The sequence below is a fragment of the Paroedura picta genome, chromosome 5 (assembly GCF_049243985.1).
Source record: "Paroedura picta isolate Pp20150507F chromosome 5, Ppicta_v3.0, whole genome shotgun sequence".
Taxonomy (NCBI): domain Eukaryota; kingdom Metazoa; phylum Chordata; class Lepidosauria; order Squamata; family Gekkonidae; genus Paroedura; species Paroedura picta.
The window spans coordinates 43,548,302-43,564,791 of NC_135373.1; the positions used below are offsets into that span (position 1 = coordinate 43,548,302).

At 43.4% G+C, this 16,490-nt stretch overlaps 1 protein-coding gene across 2 annotated transcripts; it reads right to left on the bottom strand.

Moving 5' to 3' along the window:
• Positions 1-128: 128 nt before the first annotated feature.
• ADPRS (ADP-ribosylserine hydrolase) lies at positions 129-14,798 on the bottom strand. 2 transcript variants are annotated; one of them, XM_077337549.1, is made up of 7 exons: positions 14,548-14,798; positions 11,969-12,065; positions 10,475-10,682; positions 7,256-7,440; positions 3,721-3,821; positions 722-1,974; positions 129-604 (listed from the first exon to the last, which is right to left on the bottom strand). In XM_077337549.1, the coding sequence occupies exons 1-6, from the start codon at positions 14,762-14,764 to the stop codon at positions 1,664-1,666; spliced, it is 1,119 nt and encodes a 372-aa protein (XP_077193664.1). In that variant the 5' UTR covers positions 14,765-14,798; the 3' UTR covers positions 129-604; positions 722-1,663. The 2 variants fall into 2 exon arrangements, with proteins under 2 accessions (XP_077193664.1, XP_077193665.1); XM_077337550.1 differs by having other exon boundaries at positions 129-612.
• Between the last annotated feature and the right edge of the window lie 1,692 nt (positions 14,799-16,490).

Genomic DNA, 16,490 nt, shown 5'->3' on the forward strand with positions numbered 1-16,490 from the left:
ACCATTTTGCAGCCCCACTATTCTCATGCAAAATATAAGAACTTCTGCATTCATATACCTTCTTAACTTTTAAGCACAGCATATCAAAAGGTCTCTTTATTTCACAAATGAACAAGCTGGTTGGCAAGTCATGGATTAGCTTATTTTTATTGACGTAAAAATAAACCTGTCAGAGAAATGTTGGGTTGTGCAAAAACAGGGGGAAATTTGGTTTCAGTCAGTAGAAAGACCAGGTTTGAAGACTTCTTTCAACTATGCATTACAATATGCATTTTTATATACCCATCCTTTAAAAAAAACCTTTGCCTCTAATAGCTTCATTTCTAACCTAGTATATAGAGAGGTTGTTATTTTTGTTTTTAGTTTTGTAAATACTTATGTTACATGCACTGTTTCATGGTAAATTTGGTTTAAAATGCACTCTTGTTTGTGATCAAAAACTGGCCTTCACTTCTGAACTGAAACTACAGTACTTGATTGTATTGACCCAACATCAATAAATCTTATTTTACAAAAAAAGAAATATTGTATTTCAGTCACCCCCTGTAAGGAAATTAAGCCTATGTACTTTCTTCAGCCATCAGTTACACCAGGATTAGTCAACCTGTGGTCCTCCAGATGTCCATGGACTACAATTCCCATGAGCCCCTGCCAGCAAATGCTGGCAAGGGCTCATGGGAATTGTAGTCCATGGACATCTGGAGGACCACAGGTTGACTACCCCTGAGTTACACCATGAAATGAATCATGTAGGAAGGCCATAAGCCAGGAGAATATGAATAGCTGTCTCCCTGCCACACTCTCCCATTGAAGAATTGATCCAATCAGTGGTCACCCAATACATGTGGAGGCGCCTCCACTATCAAGGGTTGGGGTACCACTAGTATGAAAAAGTACAGGGAAAGCCCTAGCTTGTGGGGAGCTACTCTTCATGAACTGGAGAACTGCAGACTTTATTGTTATCATTATTAAAATTTATATACTGTCCTCTCATTGCCACCTTCAATATGTACCAACTCAAACTTGGTTACGTTGTTCTCTGAAAACAAAATAAAACAGCGTCCCCTTGATATCTTCGATGTATAAGGTTTATTAAAAAATACTAATTTCTCTTGATACGAAAGACTTGCAGAAAAATCAGTCTCCCAAGACTCCTAATGACTCAGCCACAAGAGGAAGTAACAATCAGAGGTAAAAGGGAACTTACACTGGGGATCCAGAAGACTCATGTGATGAATTCCCACCATAATGTGAGCTGCAGGACTAAGTATACAGGCCCTGCCCTTACTTTAGTTCTTACAAACGCAGCTTCTCATTCTCCCCCAAGCACAACCCAAAGTCAAACCACTGCTTGCCAAACCACTGTGAAGCTCACCTTGGTCCAGGCACCCTCAAAGGAGCCTGCACAGAGAACTAAAAGGTTCCTCAATTTGACAGTGACGTTTAAAAGTAAGACAACTTGAAATCAGGAGCACTTTTTAAAAAAATGTACGCAGCAGAAAGCAAATGGAGCTTGCAGGCTTTTGGATATACAGAATAATCATAAGCCACTCAGTGGTTCCAGGAATATTTCCCTTGATGGAAGGATCCCCTTTATTTCAGATGACCATCACATCTGCTGAAGGACTGAAAGAGAACAAAGATCACGGGGCACAACAGCACATTATTTGGTACCGGATTCCCTCTGCCGCTGACAGTAGAGTTCATACAAATTGTCAGCCATTTTCTCTGTCTCCTCAAAAGACTCACAGCTATACTTCCAGCTTTGGGGCACCTGTTCTTCCCCGCAATAAGCTCCAGCAATAGCTCCAGCCATGGTTGCAATGGTATCCGTGTCCCCACCCAATGAGATGCAGTAGATAATGGTCCGCTGCAGGCAATTGTAGTCCTTGGGGATATCTGGATGAGAGTCCAGGCAGCGCAGGAAGGAATAGATGGCAGTAGGGACTGAATGCAGAGCTGCAATGCCATTGCCTAAGGAAAAAAGAACTCCTTTAGCCAAGCACTTCACATGCACTTCAACATCTACTGCAAAGCTCCCATTAAGTTCCAAGTTAATGCAAGGAGCTTTAATCATGCTGATTGAAGTCCATGGATTTAAAGGCCTTCCTCACCTACATTATGGCATGACATCATACCGACAGAGGAAATCATTACCCCTTATCAAAACATAGATTATGGTGGCCCAGAGGAAAAATTCAGATAATTCTTGACACCCAATCCATTAGAGATTTAAGGGCTGGGTTAATGGCTACCCCCACCAAAAAAGTCAGCAGCTCCGAGCCACACACTTACTGATGTGGGACACGTCTTCTGACACGGTCCCTGGGATGGAAATGGGTATGGATGTGAAGTCTGTAGTCCTGCCCCAGGGAGCGCACCAGAAGAGGCTGGGGCAGCTGCGGGGTGCTGCAGCAGGCAGCCAGCTGGGGCAGCATGGGCCATTGCAGGAGGAGGCCAGGCCACTGCAGCACCGTCTCATCCAGCCAGGGGACATTGCGAGGTGTCGCAAGCCAGTGCTGCTGTGAAAGTGAGGGGGGAGGAAGCAGGCTGGGTGGTGGGGAGGCCTCTGGGGGCTGGGGTAGAGACTGTGCAGCTCCCAGAGGTGGGCACTGCCCTCCAGGCCTCCAGAGGCTTGCACACAGACTGTGATGCCAGCACAGGCCCACGCACTGGAGGAGGCTGGGGCCCTCCTTGGACAAGATGCAAGGAGGAAGGGGAGAGGACTCTTTGTTTGTGTGTGTATGTTTTTGGGGGGGGGGGGAAGGACCGGGGAATAGGTTGGGGAAGGAAGAGGGAAGGAGAGAGGGGAGGGGGAAGTGGGGAGGGAAGGGGGTTGCGTGTACATGAGGAAGGGGGATGGATTAAAAAACTCCCGAGCAGGTATGTGTCTCATATATCTGGGAGAGCCTGGTGTCAATACTTTTGTTTTCTGTGAGCCTCAATTCTCCACTGCAATCCTGACATGTCACAGATGGTTCATGGTTCAATGACCTAATCATAAAACACTAACTGAGCTACATAGATAGTGTTACATACCATCTTTTCTATCGGCTATACCTCCTATAGTCTTGAATGTGATTATGCAACTACAAGAGTGGTCAGAAACAGCAGGCTCTACAGGTCTGGCTAAGCAAGGGAGGCAAGCAAGGGACTTGGCTAGTGCTGGATTTAGCCTCTCTACTTTGCCCATAGTTGCTGCTGTGGACGGGGAGTGCTTCTGGTGCAAAAGGTAAGGCGAGGGCAAGCCATAAACCGGGGGATCACAAAGACTTGTACACCAAGCTCAGCTGGGAAGGAAGGGGGAAGACTGCTGTGATGCTACAGTAGGACATTGCTTTGATGTTAGTGCTGCTGTTGCTCTTACAGGAAACATACTGCCAAGGCAAACAACTCCAACTCTAGTCATGTAACAGGAAGAGGAAGTCATCTAACATGCTTCAGGAAAACAATTATGTTACAGCCATCACAGCAGAGTTTCATTGTCTAGCTAGGGATTGTGTGAAAAGATGCTTTTTGTGCATGTGTGTTAAACACTGGTTTCACAGGATGACCACCTACATCCACCATCAAGGCTGAGAGAGTAACAGACAGAATATATTTTACTCCCACACCAGCGTTCTTGATTATAAGCCATACACAATTATTGTATGGGCTGCAGAATAAAGAGTTTTCTGAAAACAAAACTGAGACCACTTACAGCACTGAAGACATGCCTACCTAATTCAACCACCACATCTGAATTTGGCACGGTGCTCTGCTCCAGAAACTCTTTGATTTTCTTTAGCCGTTTTGAAAATGGTAATTCTTCATAGCCAAGCCTGGAGAAGAGAATTAGGGTGAAACAAATACTTCAACATGCTGCCCTCTTGTGCTACATCTAGGTATGTGCAGGCCCTCCCTTCTCTCCCCTCCCTTTAAGAACAGGGGTCCCCATCCTGAGGTCCGCGGGCTGCATGTGGCCCACAACCTTCTGTGTGGCCTTCCAACCTGCTTGTCTGCTGCTATCACCCTCAGGGCATTTTCCCTCAGACCCATACTGTTCTTCCTGCCTCAAGAGGCACCATCTACTGCTGTTCATCCTGTCCCTTTCTTGCAAAAAAGACAATAGCAACACTGTTTGTTTTGGTCTCCATGGTTCCTTCTGTCAGCCCCCTCTTGTTCTTAATCACCATAATAGCATTTTGGCCATTCTAGGTGTTTTGCTAACCAGCAAAGCTCAGGCACCCATACCACTCAGCTTTTTAATTCCCTCTCTCCATGAATTACCATGTTGAAGCTATGTATGTACATAAGGAAGGTAAAGTCGCTGTGTGAATGGGTTCAGGAGATGTCAGGTTTGGTATTTTTGCAAAAAGAAAAAGGATATAAAGTGTTTAGCATCCTGAACATTTCTAGAAGCTCCACCCATCAAAGCAAGTGGCTTCCAAAGTTACTGGTGAGGTTGCTGCTGTAAGCAAAAGCATTCTACTTTCCACAACAACAGCTGGCCTTGCTTGCTTCCACCTCTCCTCCCTTCCTCACTCCAGCTAGGAATCTTCTTATACATCTGTGATTTCAGAAGCCGGTGAGTGGCCTCTTGAGTACCCTCTTAGCAGGGAAGCTTATGGCATTCCCCTTCTTCACATCTTCCACCAGCCACGTTCCTCTCCCTCAGGCTACCATTTTACTTCTCATGATTGAGGCTTGGCTACATATAATTTGAAGCCAACTTAATGGCATATCCTCTTTTCCAGATGGAACGCTGCCCTCATTCACTCTCTCTGTGTACTTTTCAAAGAAAATAGTGTTAGATTTCTATTTTGGACTACCCGATATATTTATAAACCTAAACAAATTTCCTGCAGGCATGTTCACAGTCTTTGGCGCCATATACATCTGTGAACAAACCTTTTCCACGATGAAAATTGTGAAATCAAAGTGTAGGTCAAGGTTTATGGATGAACATTTACATGACATTTTAAGAGTGTCCGTCACAAACCTCGACTTGGACATCGATGCCTTGGCTAACAGGAAACAGCCACAAAAATCACTCTGACTAGGTAAGCATGTATAGCGAAATAAAAGGATCCCACAGTAAAATATTGTTCCAAAATGGATTGCATTAAAGTTAACATTTCTTCATTTACCTTTAAATGTTTACTTTGGTCTTTGTTACATTTTGGTTGAAGATGTGGTCCTCTTTAGGTACTGGGCACGTTAATGTGGCCCCCATATGCCAAAAGGTTGGGGAACCCTGCTCAAGAGTACCGGAGAAGTATGTTTAGCAGTGTCACGTGCCCCATTTATTGGACTGATTTCCCTAAATTACTCGTGTTTTTCAAGCTCAAGGAGGTGGCAGGTTACAGTGGATGTGAGTGTCCTGCATGGTGCAGGGGTTGGACTAGATGACCCATGAGGTACCGTCCAACTCTATGATTCTATGATACACAGAACATTCTTAGCCACTCTGGATAAATACTAGACTAAGCCATAATCCTTGAGGAAAAATATGTATGTAGATAGTTGCAAAGGTTTTATTTCAATCAGATCAGATGAACAGGCAAGCCAGTTTTAATAAGAAAAATGCAAATGGATTTCTGGGATTCAGCTATAATCAAACATTTATCACTTCAGACTTAATCAACTTGATAATGCTTACTTTAAAACAGGGAGTCTATTATTCCAGATCAGAAACCCTTAAAATATATAATGATTTCTTCTGGCTCTGATGGGGATGCTATCACATTTGTACAGAGAGAACAGCAAAAGCAATATGCCATTTGATAAAACTTGTAACAATAACTTTTCGGATACCAAATCTACAGCTATAGCACAGCTCTACCTCCCTTTAGAAATAAATTATCTTGAGCATTACAATCTGTTCTTAAAACTAAATGGAGGATACTTAAAGAGAATTATAGCACTGATCCCATAAAAATGCATTTGCGAGTCAGTCAGTGGACAGGTTCTACTCAAGTTCCAGAGATGCTTCCACACCAAAGGTTTCACACATTTCAGCCACCCGTGTTTTTCCTCATGACATCATCCTCTCTTTGTGCACAGACTACTAACAGCCTTCTACACACAACAAAAATCTGTATTTTAAACTGTATTTTAAAGCTGGGCAAGAAATTTTCAGCACCAGCAACTTGTTGTATCTGAAGGGGAAAAAAATATCAAAAAGCTAGTCAGTTACATGCTCACTCCTTGAAGAGGCAAGGAGGCAGTCCCTATCAGAGAATCCCCCGCCTGTTAGATAGAAGGGAAGGGATTGGTGGAGGACTTTTTCCTCCCTTGCTTTGCATTATCCTTCATTGTGCTTATGTATTTTTTTAAAGAGTATCACGCACAGCTCAGCCTGCCTTTTAGGGAGGGGAATCATTAGTGTGTCTGCACATATGCGAAAAGATTTTTCAAAAGGTATCACATTATTTCTATGTAGTATTATTCTTTTTCCTCAATTTGAAAGAAAAAGAAAAACAAGATTAAAATAGGGTGGTTGGCGAATCCTGAGGTCCCTATGAGAATGCAATGGGGAGGGACTTCAATGCCCATCAAGTGTGAAACTGCGCTAGCAGTGGAAAGGAAACAGATTGCCCAGGGCTGTCTAGAATCTGCACTGAGATGAGATTTCACAAAGAATTGCCTCAGCAACCAGACTCCCGTGGAAAATCACCCTGGTGTGGAAACAGCCCAGATCTATTTGCTCAGCATATTTTCTTTTCCCTTGGCCAAATTAAAGCCAGTTCAATAATCCTGGAGCCACATTTCGGCACAGAATTACTTTTCCCCCTTAAACCACAGATGGTCACCCTCTCAGGTTTAATGGCCAATCCCTCTCTAACAAAAATACCCACATAGTTGTTTCAAATCCTCCTACCCAACTCCAGCCTCCTCTACAAGCAGCAGGTAGTGGGAAAGTGAGCTAACATGTCAAGCTGTAACATAAAATAAAGATGAAATGCCCATAGCAGAACAGTAGTTATGAACAGACTCAACACACTGGGAAAAGCACGAGTTAGACAGCCGCAGAAGTCTCAGCACATTCTTCTACCAAGTGCAGTCATGACAAAGAACTTTCTGAATACTGCTAGCAGCAGGCACAACACTCCAGGCTAAAATCCTTAATGTTAAGGGCCCAGTCCTTCTAACACCAGAAAAAATGCAAATCCATCGCTTGAGCGGTTCGTTGGTCGCATATCAGGATGACAACTTCCCAAAGGAAGTTGACTGAGGAACAGCAAGAGTGTTCCGCCTGGCAGACGTTACTTACATTCGTGCATCGGCCACAGACTTATCGTCCATTTCGACCTCTTCCATGTGGCCTATCAGCTGCTCCAGGAATCTGTCTCGATTCAGCTCCCCCTGGAGAGCGTAGTGAACTGCCAAGGCCTGCAGTATGGCTCCGTTATAGCCCAGGGAGTTGGAGTGGGTCAGCTCCGCACTCAGTTTAGCAAACTGCAGAAGACAGTGTTTGAAAAGCTAAGCCTGAAGAAGTGAAAAACAAACAAGCAGGTTTGTGTGTCCGCCTTAACTTTCTGACAACGGATGCCACTTTTTAGGAAGTCGTGACGAGTTCACAGAGTGATCATGCAAAGCGCTAGGGCAGGTCAGACTTTCCCTTGTGAGCAAGGAAGGGCTTGCTATCACATCTTAGTTATGGCATTAATCAACAGCTTGGGGGTAATTGAAGCTTAATAAAATCCTAACAAGTGGATCTCACTGTTTAACATTTGCTAATTGCTTGTCAGGTTTATAATAAAGGTATATATATAAAAGATAAATCCAGATAGATTTTCATTTCTAGCGTTCACTCACTGTCATCTTAGACCACCAAATTGCATCTAGACTGACTGACTAAAATGAAAGCTAGACAGGAGGTAGTAATCAAGGATATAAAGATTCATTTGGCTACGCTAGCTTCAGCCAAAGCTTGGACCAGAATATAGCATGTGCTTCCAAGCACAAACCCATTGTGAGTAAACCTTCCTCTAGAAACAGCCCTAGTAGAAAGGCTGGATAGAACTCTCTTCAATTAATAAAGAACTTACCTCAACCAGGGCTAGAGCTTTTCTGTCCTGGCCCCCACCTGGTGGGATGAGATCCCTGAAGAGATCAGGGCCCTGCCTGAGCTACCAAAGTTCCACAGGGCCTGTAAAATGGAGCTCTTCTGCCAAGCATTTGGTTGAGGCCAGCCAAACCAACATCATCTGCTGGGCCTCCCAAAACACACACACCCCAAACTGATCCCCGAACCGACCAACCTAGGAGACCATAATTGACAACGTTGACTAGCGATCCCCAACCTGTGGGCCGCAGACCACATGTGGTCCTTCAACTAATTGGAGGTGGGCCCCGAAGGACGCCTTCTCCCCCCCCCCCCGGCCCTTTATTTCATCCCCCCCGGCCCTTTACAACACACTTTGGGTGTCATTGTCTCCCATCACTCCCAGATGGGACTATCTCGTTGCAGAGAAACAAGCTCAGGGTTCCCATTGATTTGTCATTGTCATGAGTTAAAATTTCCATGAAAATAAAATGTTCCTTATGTTCATTGTTGTGGCGTGCCTGTATCTTATTTTGAAGGGATGTTTAGACATTACCATAGCGAACAGAGAGCGTTAGGGCAGTGGTTGAGAGTAGAGGAGTAAACTACCCCCCGCACCGGGCCCCAGTAAAAGGCGTTGAGTGGTCCCCGGTGAGTGGTCCCCGGCGTTGAGTGGTCCCCAGTGATAAAAAGGTTGGGGACCACTGACATTGACAACCATTAATATTGAAACTATTGTATGGCAGTGTTGTTGGAACTTAGTTACCGGCTACTGAAACTACTCTACTATTATGTTATTTGAAGTTGTTGTACTGTACTTATTTCCACATTCTACATTCTATGTGAATTGCCCTGAGCTGCAAGGAAGAGCAGTACATAAATTGAATGAATGAATGGATGGATGGATGAATTAATTAATTGATTGATGAATTTATGAATTGATGAATTAATGAATGAGTCTAAATCTTTCTTGGACTTCACAGCATATCTAAACAGTGAACTTAATCAGCCTTTTGACAGCTCCACCAAAATGACAATTAAAATCAAACAACAAAAATGACTCCACAGATATAGGCTCCTCTGGGTTAAACAGCCCTCCTCCCCTGCAGTCCTCAAGGAACACACAATTAATGTCTGCAGGTGGAGAAAATACAGGGGGAAATAAGAGTAACTTGCTATAGCACAGATGGTTTGGTTCAGCTATAACAGGAAATCACAGTTTGGTAACTATGTGAACAAACTTTGGTCACACAATGTTTTCTCCTTGCAACTAATTGGCATTTCCCTGACTCACAGTAAGCCAGATTTTGGCATTACTTTTGGAATAGCAGGAGCTTGCACTTGCATGGCAATCCAGGGCAGAAAACGGAGACCATTTTATGGTTTGCAATCCTGACTTGCACTGTGAAGGGGAGAAAAGTTGAATGAGCCATAGTGTAGCCATGTTAGTGAAGGCCAAGTAAAGAACTGAGAAGAATGTTTGACCAAGTGAAGATGTTATCTGTGCTTTTAGCTGAAGTCCCCAAGGTCTGCCTTCCACACCACATAGGGCAAGCTAACCTTTTATACATATCCTTTGTTCTTAAACTACAGCAGTCAGCAATTCATGTTGTGTTTGTAGCGTACAATAGGTACTGGCTTAGATTTGGTGCAATATTGAACTGGCATTGTATAATTGATGAAAAATTCTGCAAGATCCTGATGCCAATTTGCCTATATGTGTTTATGCTTTAGTCCAGGGGTAGTCAACCTGTGGTCCTCCAGATGTCCATGGACTACAATTCCCATGAGCCCCTGCCAGGATACATGCAGGACACTCACATCACTTTTGCTCATCTACTGTAACCTGTCACCTCCTTGATCCTTCACAGAATCAGCCTATCTAGCCTCTGTTTAAAAATTTCCAAAGATGGAGAACCCACCACCTCCCGAGGAAGTCTATTCCACTGAGAAACTGCTCTAACTGTCGGGAACTTCTTCCTGATGTCTAGACGGATTTTCTTTTGAATTAATTTCTGAGCAGTCAATTATAACCGTGTGAGGAGGAAGCAGCCTGTAAGTAAATCTTGAGTTTACATTTTAATTTTATAACTTTGATTTGTAGTTATATCTTATGTTTGATCACTTGTATTTTAAATTCTGATGTAATCTGTCCTGAGTTGTTAAGGGAAGGGCAGAATATAAATGAAAAATTAAATTAAATCAACTACAAGTTGCAAGTTAGAATGTAACTATAGTTTACCAAAAACCAATACATTCTAATTCATTTGTTATGCATGAGAGGAACAAATTTGGGGGGGGGGGATGAAAGATCATTTAGTTAAACCTCAGAGTCCTTCCAGCTTCATTCTCGAAGGGCCAAATCATGGCCTAGCATTGTCTTAATCAAGCCAGTGTGTGTATAGGGCTTTGAGCACTTAGGAAAAAGCAAAAGATAAATGATACCTTCTTCACATCTTGAACATCAGAGTAAGCCAATGAGATGCCTGCTACTCTCATGGCACCGCCATTACCATAGGAGCCTTTCCCATTAAACTGCTGTCTTGCTGGCTCAAAAACATCTTTGCATTTGGGGCTGAGGAGTTTCTTGAACACAGTAATCACACCCCTTCCATAGGTCCTGTCAGGATCCTTCTTGTATTCCTCAGCAAACCTGTCAAAGAGAGACTGTATTAAGACTCAGTGCCTTGACAATGGACTGACTGTAACCCTCAAGTTACAGGGAATGCACATGAAACCTGAATATGCTTGATTTTTCTTTACACATGTGCTGAGCAATTCTCATGTTACGTTCAATGCACGTACAACTGTGTGATTTAAATGCTACATTTATCCAAGCACTGGTCCCCATTTAATTTCAAAAGGCACACTGACCATTTCTTATCAACATATTTATTTATTCAATTTCTATACTGTCCTTCCCTTCCCTACAAGCAGGCTCAAGGCAGATTACAACAATAATAAAAGTTAAAACCAGTACCCCTCCCAACACCCTCTTAAATGACCTCCACCAGGCTAACTGGACTGGGGATGGTCTAAAATGGGAGGGGGGAAGCACCAAGGAGAAGAATGGTCCATATAAGTTCTAGACAGCCATAGCCTCAACTGTAAGCCCGGTGGAAGAGTGCCTTTTTACAGGCCCTGAAGAACTTTGACAGCTTCATTAGGGCCTGGATTTTGACTAGCAACTCATTCCATTGGGTCAAGGCCAGATGAACATCTTTAGGGCCAGCGATTAGCAATAAATTGGTGTTGGAAGTGTACAGTGTAAAATATATATGCACATATAAACAGGATATTCACTGTTACATTTGAACAGGATTACTGTGGGATTTGAATATACAGCCACTAATGTCATAAAAGGCTGACCATATTTAGATTCAAAATCATTAACAGTGGATAAATATACCTGGAGGAATTGTATAAGAAATATACATGGCAGCCTACCTTGCAATTTTTATGTATGTATGTATGTATGTATGTATGTATGTATGTATGTATGTATGTATGTATGTATGTATGTATGTATGTATGTATGTATGTATGTATGTATGTATGTATGTATGTATGTATGTATGTATGTTCAGATTAATAAATCAAGCTACTGTTGATAAATTCTATTATCACTTAGAAGATGGCAGCTTATTCTCCTCAAGGATACACACACCTTAGGGATGCTCCCAATATTATTCCTTGGATGCATCTAGAAAATATATACAAAAATGTGGCTGGACTCATCTCGCTAGAGGCAAAAGATGATGATCTGAGCAGTGTGCCGAGAAAGGGAAGGTGGTGGTGATGGTGGCAGGCAGAAACGGCTTAAAGTCTGAGAGGAGGACTGCTTAAAGAAACACATCTCTTTCTCTAGCAAGCAAAGCAAGATGCCTGTATCACTGGCAACGTCTGTAGTCTTGTTTATAGTTATGTCTTCCTCCTTACCGCTTTGCCATATCCACTTCATCAAAGTTCTGCTTGGCCAGCAGCGACCGCACTACACAGTGGGTCATGGCTGTGTCATCACTGTAGAAAAGGGTTTCTGAAATGTAAAAGAAATAATGTATAAACATGTGATGGGCAAATTCAAGTGCTGCACCAGAGTCTTTCCTGCTGAGATTTGAGGGGGAGGCAGTAATGTTCATGTACACTTTTGAGTGGGAGGTGTCTGTTCAGAAGGAAAAGACACAATGTATTCTCTGTGTTCTTTAGAGGTTGCTGTGTCTAAAGTAAAATGGAAGACCAAATTATTTGAATCTTCTCAATGCACAGAGTGATGTATCAAAAGGATGGAGACAACGTAAACATGCTTCAGAAAACAGAAATGTATTTAACTTGCCACCTACAACTCTGATGGAGACGGCAATGCAGAAACACATTGCAGAATAACACAAGCCAGACCATAGTAGTATCCATTTGCACAATCCTGAAATGCAGCACCATGGCTTACTAAAGTATAATGGTGGAACATATGTTTCCATATGCGGTAAATATAAAAATTACAGATGAGGGCATAGATATACATCCCACAAGAACTCAAGAGAAAGAATTGCCTTCCTGAAGTATGAAAGATGGGGCAGCAAGAACAAAGACGTATCTTTCAGAAAGTCGGAGATTCATTCAGTTCCTTAGTAAAAAAAAAATCTCTACAAATGGAGAGTGGGAAATGCCACACTTTACTAGCATGGGGGAGGGAAGCACCATGTTGATGATGCTATAATAAAATGTAAATTTCACTTTCAAAATTATGTCATCCATAGGGGAAATATTTTTCTCAATTGAAAATAAAGGTATGCTTTAGTTTTCCACTTTAAAAGGCTACCATTTAGAGTAAGAAAAAATTAATATACTCTCAGAAGAGCATATTGTATATATTACAAACAGTGAAAGCCTACACAGAGATATTGCACTCTAAGCCCACTTAAACCAATGAGGTTAGACTGGATTAAGTAGGTATAGGACTGCACATTAAGTTCTTGCTCCAAGCATGCCTCCTCTAAGGAGAGATATGGCTCTGCTAAATCAGGAGTACATAACAATCCAATCACACTAGAACAGTGGTTCTCAACCTTCCTAATGCCGTGATCCTTTAATACAGTTCCTCATGTTGTGGTGACCCCCAACCATAAAACTATGCAAGTGTTCTTTCACAGAAATTAAACCAAAACTGACCAATGACGTGAAGATCCATTGTTCAGGATGGTATATAAATTGTTTTTTCCCGGGGTTTCTCAGTTCACTTCTGCCTCTTGTTCCACCATGCCGATCTCGCTCTTTTCCGCTGCTCCAGACAGACAAATGCTCGATCTCTACCTACCCCGCAAGGCCCCCACCCCCGCCAAGCTGCTTGCCCTGACCCGACGCCTGTGAAAGGCTCATTCAACCCCCCAAAGGGGTCCCGACCCCCAGGTTGAGAACCACTGCCCTAGAAAAAATCTTTTGTCAGAAGGAGGCAAGGTCAGACTCATAAATCGGACAGAGATGCAGAATTCGAGATTTTAAGTCCCATAGCTGAGGAAGAGACTTCTTTGAAGAGCCGGAAATGTCATCCCTTTCCCAGAATTCCTTTCTAGAAAGAAATGAGCAGATACAGAAGACACAGTAGAAGAGGTGCTTCTCTTTCCAGTCAAGAAAAGTTTCAACCCATTGAAAAGAGCCTGCCAGGCAGCCTCGGTTGGGAGAGAAGCAATTACTCAGAAAGGGAAGAAAAATGTACTAAAATAAATAAGCATATACTGCATATATCTGGTATCTGGTCTGCAACTTCTATCTAGATGATTTAAAAGCCCAGGATATGTATTGTTAAATGTAAGCTTTATTAATATTTTGTTTTTTCTTCTAAATAGGTGTCGTATATACCTATGAGCAGTATTTAATCAATAAAATATAGATCTAAAAAATAAAATAAGCATCACTGTCTACTTTCTCCCTCCCCCTCCCTAAGTGCATCCTTTGGGACAGGGGTAGTCAACCTGTGGTCCTCCAGATGTCCATGGACTACAATTCCCATGAGCCCCTGCCAGCAAACAGGTAGTCAACCTGTGGTCCTCCAGATGTCCATGGACTACAATTCCCATGAGCCTCTGCCAGCAAACACTGGCAGGGGCTCCTGGAAATTGTAGTCCATGGACATCTGGAGGACCACAGGTTGACTAACCCTGCTTTGGGAGGCCAGTTCTTCTACCCATGGAGAAATGTCGCTGTCTTGTCCCCACCTCCTGAAAAACACTTTACTCGACCCAGATCTGGAAACCAGATTAAGGGGGGAGGCTCCGAATCAAAGTTCAGCCCCCTTCTGACTCCACAACTGTCCGAAGAAGGGGGCTTTGACGGTCTAAGCTTATGTCCTGCAAATCTTGCTGGTCTCTGAGGGGCGACCGGATCCAAATCTAACCGGTCTGCTGCGGAGGAGCATGTGGGTGTGGGTGTGTGTGTACGGGGGGGTGTCGTCCTTGCCCCTCCCGCCATGCCATAAGTGGGGGGGGCAGCCCTCCGTCCTCCGCCTGAGGTAAAAAGAGACTCACTCCTGTCGCCCGCAACGCCCTCCTCCTCGTCTTTCTCTTGCGGCTGCAAGGAGCGCACGAAGCGCAGCAGCTCCGCCAGGCTGACAGACTCCAAGGCCTCGAAGCCGCCGCCCAGGCAGTCGCCCAGCAGAGCCCCGAGAAGGCAGCCCCGGAATCGGCTCCGGCTGAGGAGAGAACCCGACAGCCCCGCCGCCGCCGCCAAGCTGCTCCCCGCCATCTTGGCTGCCCTTCGCTGAGGGAGGAAGCAGGGAGGGAAGAGAGCGACGCCCTGTGGCCCGGTGCCGCCATCGCGGCTGACTGCGGAGCGAGCGGGAGGCTCTGTCCTTCTGCCTCGGCCTTCGGTTGCCTGGCGCTCATGGCGGGGGCTCGTAGCAGCAGCAGCAGCAGCAGCAGCAGCAGCAGCAGCAGGCATCATGATTGCAAAGCAGTAGTTGCGGTCGCCCGCAGCACCCAAAAAACGTTTTTTTAAAAGGATTTCGGTCGTGTTTTAGCATCAGGGTGGCACCCCTGAATGACCAACGTTTACCTAGGCACGAAAATTTAGACTGGCCTCATAGGGATGCTGAAGCAGTCATTGACAGAGACGTATGGCGAAAACTTTCTTATAGGGAAACGACTGAACGGATAACATCATCATCAAGCCATAAAACAAGGCATCCTCTTATTCCATGACTGCTAAATTTTCTTAGGAGTATTTGGTGAGATATCTTGTATTGGACCATGCAAGATCTTCAGTGTACATACCTGAGCATTATAGAAAGGAGCCGGGGGCATTGGAGATGTATATTTCAGATAGGATAGCATCTTCCTGATTATTTTCAAATTTCCTCCTCCAATATACTGACTCAACTGGAGACTTCCTGCTTTTTGAGCACCCTTCCTTCCTTTTTTCCCTCCAGAACAGCAGCTGAACAAAAAGAATGACTGCAGACAACAGCTAGAACAGTTAGTTAGGTCTCTCTCTCTTTTTTTTTTCTATATATAGGTTTTATTCATGAAGAGAAACAACTATTTTATTCTTTAAGCAGCCAGATACTGCACTTTCTCTGCATATTCAAACTCTACCAACACCTTGTCAAAAGCCCTTTGAAAGTCTAGCTATTAATGTCTATGTGAGGTATATAATATTTATATTGGGGTAACCATTGTCTACAGCTTGTTCACTTTCTCAAAGAACCACAAAAGGTTGGTGAGGCAGGACTTCCCTTTGCATAAGCCAGACAAATTTCCCCACATCAAGCTATCTTCTGCCATATCTTCTTTCTCTAACTGGATTACAATTGTGATTTTACGGCTGGTTTTTAACTGGGTTTTTTATGGGAGGTTTATGTATATGTATGTAACTCACCATGAACCATCAGAGAGTGGCCGGTAATAAATTGAATTAATAATAATAATAATGAATATGTACCTTATCTTTGATTCTATCTTTGATTTGAGTTTCTACTAATTTTCCTAGGACAGATGTTCAGCTGACTGGCCTGTAGAATCCTGGTTCCTTTTTAATAGATGTTAATCTTTAAAGATGTCACTAGATTTTTATTTTGCCGTGGCCATGAACATACGTCTGGGAGAAGAGGGTATCTTTGGAGAGTAGTCTGTTTTCATAGTAAAATAAATTTTGGTCTTTCAGAGATGCTCCTTAATGCTAAAGCAAGATTGAAATCCACATAGTATCTTTTATCGGGACCAAATTGACCTCAAACACAAAATCCCACTGGGCAAAGTTTCAAGAACTCGACATCATGTTGGATATTACAAAAAAACAACAACACACACACACACACAAACCCTGAAGACAAAAAGAGTGAGAAAAAAGCAAAATGTTCAGGCCATGATGTTAAGATCTAATCTTGTGAGCATCTTTGAGGCAGGCAAGCTTTACTGCTGGTGTGATAGTGAACAACTCAATACATTGACTAATGGCCAGCTAACTTTGATCC

Bases quoted from the DNA above. Each gene is read 5' to 3' on its own strand.
- ADPRS (XM_077337549.1), bottom strand. From the start codon at position 14,764: ATGGCGGGGAGCAGCTTGGCGGCGGCGGCGGGGCTGTCGGGTTCTCTC. The intron at 10,683-11,968 runs GTAAGGAGGAAG...TCTCTTTGACAG, and splicing joins GAAGTGGATATGGCAAAGCG to GTTTGCTGAGGAATACAAGA. The intron at 7,441-10,474 runs GTATCATTTATC...TGTCTTCTGCAG, and splicing joins ATGTTCAAGATGTGAAGAAG to TTTGCTAAACTGAGTGCGGA.